The 18,905-nt window shown below is 42.4% G+C and overlaps 3 protein-coding genes across 4 annotated transcripts; 1 reads left to right on the plus strand and 2 right to left on the minus strand.

Annotated features, from left to right (window-relative positions):
* Window positions 1-2,132: 2,132 nt before the first annotated feature.
* LOC306775320 (ras-related protein rab7) lies at window positions 2,133-3,325 on the minus strand (the record flags this gene model as incomplete). Its single annotated transcript, XM_079265660.1, has 4 exons — window positions 2,133-2,236; window positions 2,359-2,484; window positions 2,912-3,130; window positions 3,218-3,325. The coding sequence occupies 4 exons, from the start codon at window positions 3,323-3,325 to the stop codon at window positions 2,150-2,152; spliced, it is 540 nt and encodes a 179-aa protein (XP_079121786.1). The 3' UTR covers window positions 2,133-2,149.
* Window positions 3,326-8,393: 5,068 nt separating this feature from the next.
* Window positions 8,394-12,394, plus strand: gata1a (GATA binding protein 1a). The gene is made up of 6 exons (XM_079266507.1): window positions 8,394-8,515; window positions 10,124-10,358; window positions 10,463-10,945; window positions 11,333-11,478; window positions 11,607-11,732; window positions 11,837-12,394. Exons 2-6 carry the CDS (start codon window positions 10,145-10,147, stop codon window positions 12,122-12,124), a joined length of 1,257 nt encoding a protein of 418 aa, XP_079122633.1. The 5' UTR covers window positions 8,394-8,515; window positions 10,124-10,144; the 3' UTR covers window positions 12,125-12,394.
* A 3,767-nt stretch (window positions 12,395-16,161) lies between these two features.
* On the minus strand, window positions 16,162-18,862 carry LOC306797750 (bcl-2-like protein 1). 2 transcript variants are annotated; one of them, XM_079297152.1, is made up of 3 exons: window positions 18,741-18,862; window positions 17,462-18,114; window positions 16,162-16,747 (listed from the first exon to the last, which is right to left on the minus strand). In XM_079297152.1, exons 2-3 carry the CDS (start codon window positions 17,984-17,986, stop codon window positions 16,607-16,609), a joined length of 666 nt encoding a protein of 221 aa, XP_079153278.1. In that variant the 5' UTR covers window positions 17,987-18,114; window positions 18,741-18,862; the 3' UTR covers window positions 16,162-16,606. The 2 variants fall into 2 exon arrangements, with proteins under 2 accessions (XP_079153278.1, XP_079153279.1); XM_079297153.1 differs by lacking the exon at window positions 18,741-18,862 and having other exon boundaries at window positions 17,462-18,227.
* Window positions 18,863-18,905: the final 43 nt, after the last annotated feature.

Here is an 18,905-nt window from a genome sequence, read left to right on the forward strand (position 1 = left end):
GATGAAAGTCAATCTGAGAGATGTTTCTGTAGATAAAAACCCTCCTTCCTCCTCGTTCTGTTGGTTGTACTATTTTTAGAGCAACACAAACTTAGAAGCACATTATCTTTTTCATTCACATCCCCTCCCATCGTTTTAACATCTATTTTTGGCTTGTTTCAGTAGTTAAGCAGCGTAGAGAAGATTTTACATCTTTCACAAATTGGGAGCCAGGCTGAGCTCATTTGTTACCTTTTGTTTTTGTCTTTTTGTTTTGTGAATCCTGGGGGGATGTAGAGAGAGACTACACGAAATGATGTACAGTGTTGGGAAAAAAGAGCTGTGGAGGCATGAGTTTTAGATGAGAGGAAAAAATCGGTATGGATACAAATAAAGCACTTGTCCTCAACGACGGAGGACATCATTCTTTTCCTTTCTTTTTTCGTCTTTTTTTTGGTCAAAACAAATTTGCTTCATCGCGAACCAAGTCTGTATTCATCGTACTGGACTCCAGTCTCCTGTAAATGTCATCACTGTGCGCTTTTTACCCCCCAAGATGAGGACTGGTGGCCGACACTTCAAAGTGGACAAAAAAAGAAAAAAGGACGAAGAGATTTGTAGAGAATGAATGACGGACAGACTTTGCTAGGACTGAGACTTGCAGCGCACACACACACAAAAAAATCTTCAAAATCTTCCCAAAAAATTTGCAAGCATTGACGCAGAAGATCTTTTGTGTAGTTTATTTTTGTATTTTTTAAGCTTTTCTTTTTTCCTTTTGTGTGTAAGTTGTGCATTTTTAAAAGAAAACATCACTTTTTTTAACAGTTCATCCCCATAGTTTGTGTTTGTGGGAAGATCGGTGGCTGTGTTGCGGTTGCCACTCTATTTTTAAAAGTCTTCATTCAGTTGGTTGTATGTTCTTGTTTGCAGATGGTCACGAGAGAGAGAAAGACTTTTGTATTTGTTCAGAGTAGAGCCCACAGAGGTTATAGGACTGAAGGGAATCTGAAGTTGAAGAGTTTTTACTTTGTTTACTACTCAGTGCTTGTGTTGCTTTGTTTGCCATACATGGAGTTTCACGGGGTATGAGGAAAACATCAGCTCTTGTCTTACCACCCCCCCCAATATCCCGATCAGTTGTCCTACGCTTGTTATGCTCATGAATGTGGCGTCTCACCTCTTTAATTTTTTAGGATGGCAAATTATAGTCGTCGACATATTTTCCCCCTATCCTATTGATGTATGTGAATCCAATTTAATAAATTTTAATTTGTTTTCCTTCCACGGCTCTGTATTTCAGACTACAGATGGTGTGCAGCTTACTGTGATGTGTTAACCCGTATGTCTTTCTATGGGGATGTTTTGGGGAGAACGCTTACATAACCGGAGTGTACTCACTTGTAAATTAGTTCGTTCATAGAGCAAGAATAAAACAAACAAAAACAACAACATCTTGGCCTTTTATATAATTACCTGTAACAAACTGTTTTTACATGTTGGTCATCTCTTGATTGCCTTTTGTGTCTTTACTTATAAAAGAAACAAATATATATATATATATATATAAATATATATAGTGTCCCCGATGGCTCTAATTTGCTTCTGTCCAGCTGATTCACTGTAGGAGTCTGAATCACTGCTAGCTTCATTACGGTATAAGAAGTTGTACAGGGAGGAGGTTTCTGACCGGACGTGAGTGTATATCTACTTTGTACGGGCGGATTCGGTTTGTTATGGTAACGGCCAGGAAGATAAAGAGCCAAGGTTTTCGCTCAGCCGCCTTTTTCTTCGGCTGGCACCTTCGGTTTCCCGTTTGTTGGGTTTCTCCCGATTTCTTACTGGGAATTAACTTTCTCTTCATATGCATTCATCATTTTTGTGTGTGTCAGTGTGTCTGTTGAACAAAAACTAGACATGCATGCAAAAGCAGTGTATTTTAGTAGTGATGCCTTAAGTTAGACCATAAGCTGAAGGTTCTCCAAAAAAAAAAAAAAAACATTTAATGACTTTGTTCCTCTCTCTCTCTCTCCATGTGGTATACAATTGTCCTTTCCTTCCACAGTACCTTTCCTGGGTCACTATTTTTGCACCCTCGTTAGATAGGTCATCATCAGCAGTGCCGAGGTCTCTCTGAACTTTCCCTCCCACGCTGGGACGAGTGCTGCTCTCAGCACTCACAGGTGTTGCGAGTTTCTCTCGGCTGTACGCAGGTTATCTGGAAATGTCCTGTATTTTCCAATGTGTGTTTTTTGTACTGTAGGGAGTAATGTATCTTTTATCATCAAAAAATAAACATGTTAAACATAAAAGAGATGCATCTTTTCTCCTTTTTTGTTTCCACCACAAAGATTTTTTTTTTTAAAGTGCTTGAATCACCTGCTGTAAGCCGCTCCGAGCGGCTCTCAGGAACGGCTTCTCCACGTCCAGGTCCTCTTTGGCGCTTCCCTCAAAGTACTCTGCTCCTATCTCCTCAGACCACTGCATGGCCTTACTGACAGACACCTGCAGGGACCGAGGCACAGTACAAGCAATATTTATTATAAGGATGTCAACAATCGGTTTCCTTCCAAGTGTTGGGTGGACGCAGTGGAAAGTAATTAATCCCCTCATGTACAATTTGAATTGCATTATAAAAGACAAATATTACACTGTTACAGGAACAGTGAAATCGGTTTAAAAGAAGTTATTTATTTTTAAAATGATTACCTGGATAGTACATTAGTTGTGACAATTATTTTTGTTGTTGATCAATCTGCCAACTATTTTCTCAATTCACCAATTAATCTGTCAGAAGAATTGATTGATAATCCAATGCCACAAACGAGTGTATGATTTATGGATTTTATAGGATACTGTTACTCGTACAAACTTTCGAAAGACACCTGTTGACCCCCTAGTTTATGTTCACTATTTCACATCTCTTTGCTACCTCCCGGTTGCTCAGGTCAGTCTTGTTGCCCAGCACGATGAAGGGGAAGTGTTGCGGGTCCTGAGGCTCGCCCTGGATCAGGAACTCCTTCCTCCACTGCTCCAGGGCAGAGAAACTAGTCGGGGATGTGACATCAAACACCAGCATGCAGCAGTGCGCTCCTCTGTACAGAGGTGCACCCAGAGACTGGAACCTCTCCGTGCCCGCAGTGTCCCAGAGCTGAGGGAAGATTTAACACGCATTTTATCAACAGACTACTACTTGTTCCCACGTGGAGGTGTGGTTGCAGGTGCGCAGAGGCGCTACCTGAAGGTTGACTGTGTCCTCATCTATCTGGAGCGTTTTGGAGAGGAAATCGGTCCCTATCGTGGCCCGGTACATGTTGGTGAACCGGTGATTCACGTATCTGTTCATGAAGGAGGATTTCCCCACCCTGCGCAAACACACGTGCATTAAGATCATTAAAGGTAGAACACACTCAAAATCTCACGTTCCTTCCGCAGACATTTAGGCTACTTTTCATCTTTTATTCTCATGGCACTGGTAAATAACTAATACAAAAATAACTCATGTCAAAAATAACTCATGTGCAATACAAAATTGTTGTACTAATACAAAAATAACTCACTCAAAAATAACTCATGTGCTTTACACCTCAGGTTTACATTAAATTACAGAGTAAATGAAAGTGAAACAACTGTCGTAGGAGCAGCAAATCAAAACTGTACAACAGGAGTGATAATGAGATTTTAAAACGAGATAGTCGATGTTTACCCGGAGCTTCCTATGAGGATTATCTTCAGTGTAACCGGACTTCTTCTGTCGTTCATGGTCGCGTCTGTTCGGATTTGTTTCTACCAGCTTCAGCTGCTGCTGCCTTCAAGTGCTCCTCGGAAGTTTGCATCTCTTGTAAGTTTGAGGTGTGTCTCAGTAGCAAAGTGGGTGTTAGAAAGATGTTTGGAATCTAAGTCAGGTTATTTTTGATTCAGTCTGTCTAACAACTACTTTTAACTACATTTTTAACGACACTAAACAGCCACGATATGTCATTGTCTGTAGGTTGTAGGTACTAAACCTGTGTTTTGTGACCTCGTACTCGTACGTAATGTACTTTTAATTGAAAATTTTCATGTAGCCAAAGTAGCCTTTTAGTTGCTAATACTTATCATATTCCAGAGTTGAAAGTACCTGAACTCCACAGGTGTCACTTTGCTTTATTGTTAATGTTATGTATGTAATTCAGTATGTACTACAGCCCTCGAAGGCACCATAAAACAATGCTTGTTGGCACATAGCTGACTTCTGTCGTGTCTGATTCACGACCCAAAGGTACAGCTGATTTCAGAATAAAAGATAAAAATAGGTTGAAAACAAAACACAACACTCCTATAATTCTAAAACGCAAAGATAGATGTTCCCTGTGCTTATCTTCGTATATTGTTCTGCAGAAATTAAAACACAAAAAATATCTTAATTTAATACTTTCACCTGAGACTGTTGTTAAATATTTTTGGAGATGCAGTTGTGTAAATGCATGCATTTATTCAATAAAGCTACTTAATTCAGAAGAAAAATGGGCAGCATCTGCTTCATTTATTTAACGTCACTGTAAAGCAGTCACTTTTAAATAAAAGTAAATTACTGTAATCTACTGTAGAGTATATTGGATTATTTGTTTATGTGCCACTAGGGGGCAGTATAGGCCTCAGGTGATTCACCTTTCTCACAGGATTTCCTTTCTGTTGGAGCTGTGGAGGTGGTGTTACCTACAGTATAATATTTTAAGTGATTCATTCTTTTTCAACTGAACGTGAAGCTTCTTTATTTACTCACAAATTTACCAAATTTACTCACGTTTTGCATTGTGATTTTTTTTCAGCTTTTCCTCTCAATATGTAGTTTCAATTAACCTCGAATACATTGAACTTTCTTTAAAATCATTCGTGTTGCAGCACACACATATTACGATACAACTTTAGAATATTTGAAAATTCTATATTTTTAACAATTACATATACCACAAAATATCCTATAGTAATACGAATCCATCCTGTGCAGCCAAACATTGTTCAATCAAACCCACAGAAATGTGCTTTAAATATTTGTGGAGAGACAAAATTTTAAGAAATGACAGCATGAATTTTGAACAAAAGGGTATAAAATGTGTTTGAGGTTACACGTGTCATCTACAGTATTTCCATTTTATGTAATTAATTGTTACATTTTATACAACATGTTGTAATTTAATGTGCTGTGACTTTGTACGGCTGCTACTTTGGTCAGGCCTCTCTAGTAAAACAGATTCTGGATCTCAGTCAGACTTCCTGGTAAAATAAATAAATGAAAAACCTGTTGTCTTCGGTTTGAATGTTTCACTAAACATCATAAAGCTTAAACAAAGAGTTGAAAGAAGCTAATACAGTAGTATACCGTATATGATACTGCCAGACAAATAATTACCGGTAGATGACTTGAACAACCTAAAAGCTACTTCATGGAAAATAAAAGGGAAAAAACAGGATGTTAGGAGGTTAGAATAATGCCATAAAGTAGATTACTATTGACTATCAGACATGGACATAAAGAAATACATCGATTATACGTAACATAACATGTAGGTGGGTGAAAAAAGTATGGAAAATTAAAGCAGAACCCTCCAGTTCAACAAGAAAAACGAATTACCAAAATACCAAAGTAAAAAAAAACTGTACTTGCAGTTACATACATTGAGGTAATGCTTACGTGCTTTTTGCATTTCGGTGTCCTGTAGACCGTCAGAGGTGCAGCAGAACACTGAGATTACACAAAATCAGCAATATAAAAAGCTATGACATCTCAGTGAGCGGCACCAGAGGGCCACTCAACCAACCCAACTTTATTAGTCATTGCAGGAGGCACACACACTCACAACACACTGCCTGCTGCCCGAAACATCACGTGAAAGATAAACCACATGAATGTTAGTTATTTGTTGACTAAAAATGTGAGTAACTGATGAGATAAAGGGGACAAAAACTGAAGAATGAAGGAGAGAACAGTGTGTGTGTGTGTGTGTGTGTGTGTGTGTGTGTGTGTGTGTGTGTGTGTGTGTGTGTGTGTGTGTGTGTGTGTGTGTGTGTGTGTGTGTGTGTGTGTGTGAGAGAGAGAGCTCTCCTGGGTATGTCGGTGCAGCCCTGCGTGGCAGAGATAAGACCACCGCCTACACAGAAGGCTGTTTCTTGGGAATTAGAAAGCTGTCCCCAAAGTCCACCGGTGACACACAACACCATCCATCACCCGGCTACAACCTCCAAACTGTCCGACAAGATGCTCCGGTGTCAGCTCAAACTGCTTCTGTCGAGATACCGTCAACAGAGCGGGCATGTTGTGTGTGTGTGTGTGTGTGTGTGTCTGTCTGTCTTTGCATGTGGGTATGCAGGTTTATGAGTTACATGACACGACCACAAACATGCTGCAATGTCCTCTGTGTGCGTGAGCGGCACGGGCCCGTAATTCTTGGCCTCCTCCTTGTCTTCTTGATAACCTCTTATCAGAGCAGAGCAGCCCGCTCACACAGCAGCAGCAGCCACATCCCTGCCCAGCTGTCCGCGCCGCCTCAAGAGACCTCGTTCCACTCTTTCTCTCATGTAATGTCACTCTCGTTCACACAGACACAGTGTGCTTTTTTCAAGCTCACCCCGTTTTTAATGCTACTGTCTCGGCAGAGAGACACATGCGTAAAAGCAAGCAGGGGGAAAAAAGGGGGTTCGAGTTAAGTAGATGACACAAGAAATTAGCATCAGCAACCATCTTTCCATATATTTTCAGTATCCTGTTCAGCTGGAGCCTACCCAGCATGCACTGGGCGAGAGGACGGGCACGTTCACACGTACAGGCAGCTTTCAGCTTTCAATTCTCTTTACCTGTAACTTTGAACCCAGGGCCTTCTTGCTGAGGCAGCAGCGCCAGCAACAAGCCGTGCATCCATAAACCGGCCTGAAACATAAACAGTATTAGGTGTATCTGTCTGTCCAGAGGCAAAATGCCTCAAATATAATTATATATTTTAACATTCAGTGCTCTATGCCCCCCTCAGTGGGAATAAAAAGTGAATAGAAGAATAATAAATTGCTCACAAAGGAGGTGAAGAACAGAGCTGTACCCACAATTTCAGAAATAGGAATTATTTTAGGTTTCGTTAGAGAAATCATTAATCAGTCAACAATACTATTAGACACGTCTTACGAATAAACTAAATGTCATAATTCTGCAAACAATGCAAGCATGATAACCTCATGCACTCAAACATGGCATGGTCATATGAGCACACATGGGGATTTTGTCACAAGGGAGCCTACATTTTGAAACCTAAGGTGATGTTGTCAGTGGTCATCAGTGGACTGCTTCCACACCTGGTTACGTGCAGATGAAGAGGATATTTCCGTACCTCTCTGTGTTTCCTGATGCCTGTCTCGTCAAAAAGTTCCGTGGAGTTGATTTGAACCCTTGCTGATCTTTATTGTGTTCTGCGGTTTGTCTCTGTCTGACTTTCATGCCAAGTAACTGTCGAAAGAGTGAAGAGTTTCGGGAAATAGGTGATCAAATTACAAGTTAGAATGCCACAGTTACCTATATTGATTTGCATCTGACCAATGCAGTCCACCTGCACACCTACATCATGAGGATATCATATTCATTTAACACATTTTTGCAGGTTCTTTGGGTGGCGGAAAAAAAGAATAGGAATTTTTCCCAACTGTTTTTCTCCCCTGATTTCCCTGAAAACTGTAAATGAACAAAGAGAGAGGAAAGTTGAGGAGCTGCTTTGACTACCAAATGGCCGGGACAGTGTAGGGCTTGTGCCGCGTCCGGACCATATCTCTCCCCCATGATTGCAGCTCCTCTCCCGATTTGCATTACTGTGTTCCACTCCTAAGCTTTGCTGGACCACAAAGAAATTGAGTCTTTGCATTTTAAATTCGCTTTGTTCAAATGTCGGACGGCTCTTTTCCATGTGTGCCCGGTCTTATCGGGGGCTGTATGCACATTTCATCAACGGACGAAAAAGTCACTCGCTCACTGCTCCGCCTGGAAGAGCTGCACGACGTCCTCTGTTTTACAGTGATGTGTGCAAACATGAAATCTTAGAAATATAAACCAGGTCAGATGTTTCTATCTATCAGCAACACCCAATTGTTTGATAATGGCCACGGGTGCTTTCAGTGTGGAAATCATCAGATACAAACATGTTATCAGTACACTACCAGCACACACAGCCATAAAGGAAGAGCAGAGGGAGATATAAAGCCAACACCTTCAGCCTTCGCATGATTGGATGAATTACAGTTTGAAATGATTTTACTTTGAGAGTTGTAAATGTGTTATGTCTGCCCTCACAAGTTTTTGGTTTTTTTCCTCTCTGGACCAAAGAGGTGTGTCTTCCAAAAAGTTGTCCCCAACCCCTCCCACGGACTGTCTCTTAGCCCTAAACTTTGCTGCTGGTAGGAGAAGTTGTTCTTGTAGCCAGCAGTATAATCGTGAGCGAGACAGTCCACCTGGCTCCATACATTAATAAAGCCCCGAGTCCTTTACCGCTCACCGCGCTCATCTGTCACATCCACTCAGGTAGGTGACCCCTCGGCTCTTTGTCTCCTCTTGGTCCTGTTCTTCAGTCGACTCCGGGATAGATCAGTTGATTGAGTAACGAATATCTGTCCACAGTTGTGCGTTTGAAACTTTCCTTGGTGAGGTTTTACCTCAGGCCATTCATTGCTCGACTTGTAGAGATGTGAGGACTTTGCTTTGGGGTGACGGAGGCGGATGTCTTATTATTATAATTTATTATTTTTATGAGAGGTTCTTCCTTCAATATATTGCCTTGGGTCTGTAACTTAGTGATAAAATACATTTGGATCAGTCATGCTTTTAAAAAGGTCACTTGGGGTTAAAGTCAGTTATGTCGAGTTTAATATCTCATCCTCTATAAATAACCATTTATCTTTTCAATCAGGATGATAATTAAACCTCAAGTTAATGAACCATGTTCTGGCGTGTAATGCTGGTTTAGTTTCAAATGATTCAATCGAATGTGATGATCTAAATGTGATTCTTGCCGCCTGTTTTCATCGCTGGATTCCTACAATCTAAAACTTGATGGTGCCTCCACAAACATGCTGTGTCACTCTGCCGTGTTCTTACACTTCTCACACTTCTACTATGCTTTGATGAAGGCCCGTTAAAACCCGAAAGCTATAAATATAGTGTTCTCTGCATAGATTCAAGTGTGTGGATATCTGTTCTACCAGCTCACACTTCTAGTCGAACAGATTTCTATGAATCAGATGAGATTATGGCCGTGTTCTAACGGTGGAGCTGGATAAATTTAGCGTTATAATAATGCTGTCTATCAGATTTTCTCAGACTTTATCAGACACTATCAGCCTCTTCTCTTTCCTCTAAAGATATGGAGCAAGAGTTTTTCTTGTGTGTTTTTTGCAGCCCCCATAATATTGATTTGACATCCTGCACTTTCATTCTTTTTTTCAGTTTCATCAAAGCAGTCTTCTTTTAAATATATTTTAAGGGCAGCGAATGGTTGCGTACTCTCTCTCTGACTAAGAAATTGTATCATGAGTTTTTCACCAGCACGGAACAATGACCAAATAAGAACATCCCTCACAAATTGAGACGGCTGGTGTGAAAAAGTCACATAATCTTCTAAGCAGTGTGACAGGGGTTACTGCTCATAATTTCACTTAGAAAACAACTCTTTTTTTTTTTTGTGGTTTGAGGGTTGTGCTGTTTGTCCACCCTGTGTAGGGCGTCCCCGAGGGCATGTCTTTTGCATCCTTCTAACTGGCACACCTATTGTAGAAAGGCCACTGAGTAACCGTTTGGTCACTGGCTGCGTCACTACATTTATAGACCTAGATATTAATAGTTTTACTTTCAGCCGCAGTCAAATGAGGATCCTAGAAAAGGAAGTTTGAAGAAGCCTGCTGTCGAGCGATCGTGTCCCTGATAACTTCACGTTGCTTTGGTCGATTTGAAGTGAAGAGCGTGGTGATAATGTAGCCTAAATCAAAACAGTAAATCAAACAGTTATTGTGGGCAAAATCGACGAAAAAATCTGATTTCAGCTTTTGAAAAAAAAGAAATCCTGACAGGTTGCATGTTTGTAGAAGTCTCAACGCGCTGTAGATTTCTCACATGAATACTGTGGTCATGCTGCAGGTTGAGGTGTCATCTGTCAGCATGGAGGATTCGTCAGAGCAGTCCCACTGGGTGTCTCCAGCTCTGCTCAGCTCAGATCCTCTGGCCGGTTTCTCCTCTGAGCCCGGCCTTCTGTCTCCAGGAGAAGACGGGGAGGCCTTCTTCTCCAGCCAGGACACAGACTACGCCAGCCTGCCCTCCTTCTTCTCCAACCCAAGCCACAGCCGAGTGCCACCCACCTACAGACACAGCTCGGGTCAGTGCTCCCCCACCCACTGTCGCCCATCAGATCAGATCTTCTCCTCGATACCCCCGAAATCATGATCTGACTGTAATCTATTCTGTCCCGCTTTCCTAAAGTTCGACAGGTGTTCACCTCACCCAGCCTCCTGAGCAACCTCCAGCTCCTGGACGGGTCGGCCTACAACCAGCCGGCCTCCACCTGGAGCAGCAGCCTCGCCAAGACCCCGCTGCACTCGCACACCCCGACCTCCCTCTACACCCCCTGCGTCGCCCCCTCCTTCACCAGCGCCAGAGACGGATACCTGTCTCCGAGCAGAGAGGGCAGGGAGAGCCCCCGGCTTCAGGAGGCCCTGAAGGCCGAGCGCCTGAGCCCGCTGGGGGGGTCGGGGGCCAGCAGCAGTTTCCTGAATCTGACTCCTGCTACTGGGAGTGTGTACTCTCCATCGTCACACTACCACCCACACCTGCTGAGCCCCTACAGCTCGTACATGACGGGTCAACAAGAGTACAACTCTGCTGCCCTCTACTCCAGCCCTGGAACATGGATGAGCCCCTCATACTCCCCTAAAGGCCGCAATAGGATGAGGATATCCACTCCAGGTGAGAAGAGTTGTCCTTTCCTCTGACTTCAGATCACTTTATATTCTAAAAATAAAGACGTTTAGGATTGAAACTTCACTCTCAACCTGAGATACGGCAGTTGACTAAACAATCTCACCATTTAGTGGCTTCAATCATATTACATGATCTTCCTCAGCAGATGGAGCTGTCCAATCCATTTGCTTTCCGTCTCAATTTCTAAGCATAACTTATAAACATGCACGGGGAGTCCTTAAAGTCCTTACAGTGCAACATACAATGTTACAAAACTGGGCAAATCCCTCTTTACTGTATCGGTCAGTGGAGGACCTTTGGACATGAAGACATTTTGTGATAAAACCCATTTATATACTGAATAATGCAGCATTAACTTTTGATTTGGAACAGAGGCCAGAGAGTGTGTTAACTGTGGGGCCACGGCGACCCCTCTGTGGCGTCGGGACGGTACAGGCCACTACCTGTGTAACGCCTGTGGACTCTACCACAAGATGAACGGCCAAAACAGGCCGCTGATCCGGCCCAAGAAGAGACTGGTAGGACCCGCTGAGACGCACACCAACGCACCTTTCTGGACAAACACAATATTACGAAATATTCGACAAATACTAAATCCTGGCCGAAGCAATTTAAAAACCCATATTTTCTATTTTCTGCGTTTCAGATTGTCAGCAAGCGGTCAGGCATACTGTGCGCCAACTGTCACACGAGCACCACAACACTGTGGAGACGCAACGCCAACGGAGAGCCCGTGTGCAACGCCTGCGGACTCTACTTCAAACTGCACAATGTGAGTCAGGTCATTTAAAACTCACACTTATGTTCTTGTTTAAATAGAGACACACGTCAATCTGCTCGTCAATTAGAAACTCGTGATTTCGTTCTCGTTCCCAGGTCAACCGGCCCCTCGCCATGAAGAAGGACAGCATTCAAACGCGCAACAGAAAAGTGTCCAACAAGAACAAGAAGAGCAAGAAGGTCGCCATGTTTGAGCCGTACTCGGATATGACTCAGCAGACCTCCATGGACGACAACTGCGGGCCCTTCTCCATGGGCCCCGGGACCCTCCTCACCTACAGCCACACCCCGCACCTCATACAATCGCCATCACCCCTGCATCCCTCCGCCTCCGTACAATACGCACACCACCTCAACACTGGCATGATGCCCACACTGGTGTGAAAAAAAAGGCACCAGAAAGTGGTGTCTATTTAGGAATCAACAGCGCGCTTGCTTGCCAGTTATTTGTGTGAATTTGTACATATGCGTTTGTACATTGGACGACTTAAATGTTCTGTTTATTTTCACTGTATTTTAATATCACGTATGTTAGAAGTCAGATAGAAATCACTCACCACTGAGGTTGCTGCACACGTGAACACGCTGATGAGGGAATTGTTTCAGCTGTGAACACAAACACAAAGTCTCTTCTTCATTAATCATAACGTGAAATTGTGCGTCTGTTTTGTATTTGCATAATATCACCATATCGAAAATCTACAGAGGAAATAATAATAAAAAAAAATGTCTGACAAAATTTATGTCGGCTTTTGTTTTTGATGTCATTTGAATTCCCAGTTCATCCGTCCAGCGCAGTGAGCTGACCGCAGTAGAGCCTCCTGCGTGCGGTCATTGTGCTCCCCTGCTCAGGTATAATAGTGTCATTGTGCAGACCGTGTGTACATAGCGGTTACATGCAAATTCCCCATTCTGCAGAAGTGGCAAACATTTAACTGAAGTGCAACACTTACGCCTGAGTTTTATATTTAGATCAGAGCTGCAACATGGGTTCAAAACACGCACACAAGGTCATGTTTGCAGGCCCATTTCTTATTATTACTCATCACCTTTTCGTCACCTTTTCATTTTTTCATGTGTAAGATTTCCACTCTCATGCTTGTAAAGATCAGAGGCTACAGATACTTTAGTAATGATACGTTAAGATATCGGTTTCATGACATCACAGCTCCTCACATGCGGTTAATGTGTTCCTAAAGAGGCCAAAGAGAAAGAGGATGACTCAAAGCATCTAGACTAAAGTCCCTAATGTCCCAAGTGTCAGGTATTCAGATCCTGTACTTCAGTAAACGCCGCAATATACCACGATGTTTACCAGCAGGTCAAAAGTCATCAAAACCGTACTTTAGTGAAAGTCTTCCCATCAAAACACACTCAAAGCATCAAATGTTAGAACATATATGGAGGAGAATGGCCCCATGTGGTTGATTATTATACTCATGTAAAGACATTTAGAAGTTGGAGCTGGAACTTGATGTTGGGTGGTTTAATCTGCAACAATAACCTGAAAATATATCTAATAGTGTGGAGTAAATAATTCAGTATCTACATTGTAAAAATGTAGCAGAGCAGAAGTATAAAGTAGCAGTAAAATGGAAGTACCCAACTGAAGTACTTCAGTCATTTCCACCACTGTTAAAGAGTACATTACTCAAAACGGACTTTCTCAGAATATGTCTTTCGTTATAACGCAGTTCCTAAGATGTCAGCAGTAGTTGTACAGAGCAGACATGTCATTTTCTACTGTGATTGTTTGTGGCAATCCCTCTCAATGAGCCAGAGATAACGGCTTCATACTGATCAAACTGGGACCTTGTCTTAGTAACTGATTCGATTGGACTATGCAGGGGAAACTCTTCCGACAGAATTTTGCTGGAAAAGACAACTGAAGAAAAAGGAAAGAGACACGTTCAATATGTTGTAATATTCCTCTAAACAAGGCCATTTCCTCAGTAATGGCATTGTATGTATATGTGCAGCGTATTTCTCTGTGCAGCGCAGCAGGGCTGGGGTTGCTCGCTCACGACTGCGAGATGACTGATAGGTTATCACTGAGACCACAGACCCCAAAACCATCCACCTGCTGCTGGCACCGCCACTCTCACACTCCCTGTCAGTTAGTCAGTGAGGGGCATGTACACTTTGGGTATTATGACACCAGAGAGAGTTCAAATACATCTTTGGTGTCATCTGAAGGCACAAGAAGGACCGCTGTAGGTGGATTCATTTGAAAAAAAAAAAAAATCGTTATTGGGTTTAGTTTAAAGGAAGACAAACCTAAAAGAAAACATAAAGATGAACTCTTTGTTGCTCCATCGTTGCAAAATCAATGTGTCATGCTTTGATCAAATGAACCCAGTCAGGTTTCATAATCTGTGGGCACAAAATGAACGCTTCCCTTGAGACAAAAAAAAAGTGATCACACACATCGCTGAGTGTGTTTTCACAGCCGATTTGTACACGATTCACTGCAGGGAGAAATAAGACCAGATGCAGCCATCTGGGCATGCCACACACTCATGACACTGACACACACACACACACACACACACACACACACACACAGTCACTGCTATCAGTATTTTGGTGATAAACCAACTTTTAGGCACATATTGATTATAAGCATTTTGCCAAGTCGCTTATCAAACACCTGAGCAGAACAAAACTATCAAAATAGGTGATATTTTCTTCTTGGTTCTTAATTCCATTTGCAGTCAACCATTGCTGTTATGAACTCCCCTGATTCCCCCTGCAGGACCTTGATGATGGGAATTGAACCGATTGATGCCCTGCATGTGAGGTAACAGGGTGAGACAAGGGGGTTTCAGTTTACAACATTTACCCTAAATCACGTTAAAGCAGAGAAACCTTCAAAATCCACATTGTTTCCCTCCTCAAGAATGATCAGAATTAGTAAAACAATCACAAGACGTGTAATAAAGTCCTAAAAAAAGAAAAGTCATTACATTGACTGACTCCGTCTGCTGTTTATCTAGAGCTGTGGCCGCCAGCTCTGCTCTGAGGGAAATGGCAACAAATGACGGGGATAGATTAGCAACCACAGGCCTGCTGAAGTTCACTCACACGGCCATCTGTTGGTTCTCTCTCTTTTGCTCCTTCAGTGTTTGTCTCTTTTCCCATTCAGCCTGCTTCATCCTGCAGAGCTGTACAACGGCCTTAGTTGTATATTAGAAACTGTTGTGATAACAGGGGAGCAAGAGTTTTGATGAGTTTTTTTTTTTTATCTTTGACACTCTGGGATGACACTATGTCTTTTACTACACTTCTTTACTTTGACACTGTGAAATAAGAGATTATAACCATCCTCGGTCAAATTCATGTTTTCATTGTGTGTGATTTCAAACAACAGCTTTCCTGAAGGAGGAGACGGATGCTTTTCTGACTAACAGAACACGTGTCAACACTACACGGTTTTATCTACAGCCAGAAATAAATTGGAGCTAAATGGAAGTACCACAGCCTGATGTCCGACACGCTCCGTTTGAAGCATGCGGTACACGTGCACCCCCTAGAGGTGAGAAGACAACACCGCAGCTCCAGTTTTTCTCCAACTGACAGGATGTAAAACTCTACACACTGCAGTTAAGAGATAACACACATTTATGCGTGCGTGCAGCTCATATGGTCACGTAAATGGCTGGTGCACATTATGGTGGCACAGAGACGAATATGAATTGAGGGAGGCTCCATATGACACCAGGAGGATATGATATAAAACTGAGTCTGTAAATGTGGACATATTTTGGGAAAAGCTTCTTTTGTCTCGACATACATGTTTGTTTAAATGAAAGAATATGAGTTGAGTTTATCTGGTTGAAGACGCGTTTCGTGCATTCCCTCATGTAATATATTTTGATGTATCCTTTCATGTTAATATTTGGGGTATTTTTGATAAAAACAAGATGTTTTGCTGTACTCGATATATTTTCAATGTATTCATTCATTAGTGTTTAATTTCTGGTTTGGAGTCAGTTTGAAGGCATTACTCTTTTCATACAATCTCAACAATGCATTACATCCCTCAGAGGATTCAAGACATTGCATCTGCTCTTGAAATTATTTTTATGACATATAAACCTGAATCCTTTGGACCTGAAAAAAAGACACAATTTTGGGCTCACATTCTTATAATTTTTTGGGGTTTTTGTTTCACTTGAATCGCAGAATCAATCAAGAGAAGTAAGCAGCGATTCAGAGGTCTAGAATCTTTGGCTACTGCGTTAAATTATGTAATAAATAAGACTTTTTAACAGGAACAGAGCTATGGGAGTCCTATGGGGATATACGTTTGTTGGACTTAGGGTTTAGCTCGACAATACACTGTAGATGTTTGTGCATGTTGACACTGGCTGAATCTATAAAACAAACAAACAAAAAAGACACAAGAAAAACATAAATATATTTATTTTTTGAAGCATGCCTAAAACTCCAGTACAGCCAACAAAAGGAGCTGAGCATTACACAGTGAAAAGGAAGTATAACTTATATTCTGTCAGTCAGTTCGTAAGTAATACAAATTGGTCCTTGGATTGGTCCACTGTCTCTTAGCTTATCAGGTTCATTGAAAGCACTTCCAGTCAGGAGAGTAACACCCTTTAACAACTGAAAAATCTGCTGTGTGTCCAAAAAAAAAGAAGAAAAAAGACACATGACAAAGCGGGGTGAGGAGTGTAAGAAACTCACCAAGCTACATAATTATGGATGCTCCCACCAACTGCTTTAGCCAACCCACATTCTGTCAGTGCACAAGCAGGCTGGGCTTTTTGTAAACATCAACGATTTAGTTTTACTTTTGTTGGCGTAGCATTACACAGGGTGTGCGGCGGTGAAGGAGACGCGGCACCTTCACTGTTTCTTGGCGATGACCATCCCGACTAGCACTCCCATTAGCAGCGCCACTCCAACTAGCAGCCATCTTCTCAGACTCTCCTGAGATCTCCTCGCCTCTGCAGCGCCGTTTCGCCCAAAAATCTCAGCAAAGCAGTCCTGGAATCAACAAAATGTATTCAGACAAGGAGAAGAAGAGAGAGGGAGACGTTTTGTTATTGGACAATGTTCACATCCACATGAAAGGAATACTTTTTTTTCCAAATATGAAAGTGGTGACATGCAAACTGCAATATATCAGATACTCATTTTGCACAAATACATGTTTGTCTTTGTAAATAGATTACTTTAAGGTATTACAGTGTGCACATATGTATTTATATATTTTTTGATTCTTTTTTTAATAGTTTTTCTGATACACATTTTTTGGTTCGTAATCAAAAGGCATTGCTATATCGACAACTAAAAACTAAAAATGTTCACAAAAAAAGTAAATGTTCAATGTGTTTTTGAAAATCCGATGTTGGACTAATTAATATCAACTCTTCAGTGCCTTTTAAAAGCATGAGTATACGGATCAACAGCAGAAAGGTGCACAATGCAGCAGGAGTAGTTTGAGGCCATTACTCTGAGTCTTGGAAATAAGACAAGCTGACTGCAGCTGCTGTCCTCCATGAAAATCAAGCTACAACCTTTCAGAGCCACCTTAAAAGGCCTCCAGGCAGTGAGTATTCTATAGTCGTGTTGGTTTGTCTTTTAAATTGTGTGACGCGGTGTAGAACTCGTGGGGTTACCGATCTCTATCGGGTCCCTAGACACAGTACCAGTGCCTTAAATGAAGCTGCATGTTGAGCTCATCCCCTTCCGACTCACCCATCCTCCCTGGCTCTGGATCCATGCACTGATGTGCTCGTCCAGGTACATGGTCATCCAGTCTGCGATGCGGGAAACCAGCTCGCTCATATCCTTCTCAACGCACTCCACACACAGCACACCGCCGAAGGCAAACAGGCCCACGACACGGCCCCAGTTGACGCCGTCCTTGAACACCTCGTCCATCACGCTCTTGAAGCTGTGGTAGGCCGTGTCAGGGGTGATGTCGAGCTGCGAGGAGAGGTCACTGAACGCTTGCGAGAAGAGCAGTTCAAACTCATTTGCAGAGTCCTGTAGAGCCGCCTTTACAGCCTCCGTGTCACCACATGGGGGCGACGACATCCCCGGCTGGCCGGCCCCATTGCTGCTGTTGACCAGCGAGCCGTTATTGGAAGCCGAATTGGCCTTGTCTCCCTCCGTCCTTCCACCAGCATTCTCTGGCCTCAGCACAGAGGCCGGGTGGTTCTTCTGAGACAGCTTGTAGCTTATAAAGAACTCCACCAGCTCTCTGTTAATGTTCGACATTATTTCCACAAAGTGAAACCTCCTACACCAGTCTAACACCACCCCATGTTTCCTCCTGCCATTCCTCTCAGTCTGTCAGCTGCCACATTGGAGCTTCTCCTCCTTATGTTGCAGCAAGCAAAAGCAGCCTGGAAGCATACAGGAATGAGAAAAGAAACTTACTTCAATTTGTATGTGTTAGCATCCAGTTTCAATTCATTGATGTCCGTGAAACTCCCAAAACTTGCTTGAGTAGTGTAACCCATCACAGACATCAAGTCTGTCAAATGATCATTACTGGGCAATACTGTTTAATTTATATGAAATATCTCCACAGCATCAGCACGCAATGATACTGAAACGTTCACTGCACGTTTCAGCCATCTGCTGATAGATTTGTACTACTACAGTACAGACATAACTGAAAACTAATGGACAGCTGTAATGGCAAGAAAAAGGGCAACCTTAAATCTAATACTGCCTTAAAAACATTGTGAAATAAGTGCTGGCTAACACACATTAGCTAAATAGCAGCCTTACAAGTTCAGCATTGTAGCGTTAAATGATTACAATGTATATGAAGTGCGTCTAACGTTAGACCCTGACCTGTCACCGCTGACAGCTACAAGTCACGTAGCTTAGATACTACCAGTTTTAGCTTCATGCGCTAACTAGCTGTTTATAAACAGTCCATAGGAAAACGCATCAAAAACCGACTACAAGCTGAAAAACATGGGACGTATATGAGGTTATCGTCGCCAACAGTTATACTTACAACTACTAAAATGTTGTTTTCCCTTTCAGAGTGCAGCTATGGAGTTACTAAAAGCTGTAGTTGTGAATGCAGACACAATATGGACATCTTTGCAGCTGCAGACTCTGTGTGGCCTGTGACTGTGATGCACGCTGGCTGTTGGCCAATTCCGCTACTGTACCAGGC

Source organism: Melanostigma gelatinosum (assembly GCF_949748355.1).
Source record: "Melanostigma gelatinosum genome assembly, chromosome: 3".
NCBI classification, from domain to species: Eukaryota; Metazoa; Chordata; class Actinopteri; order Perciformes; family Zoarcidae; genus Melanostigma; species Melanostigma gelatinosum.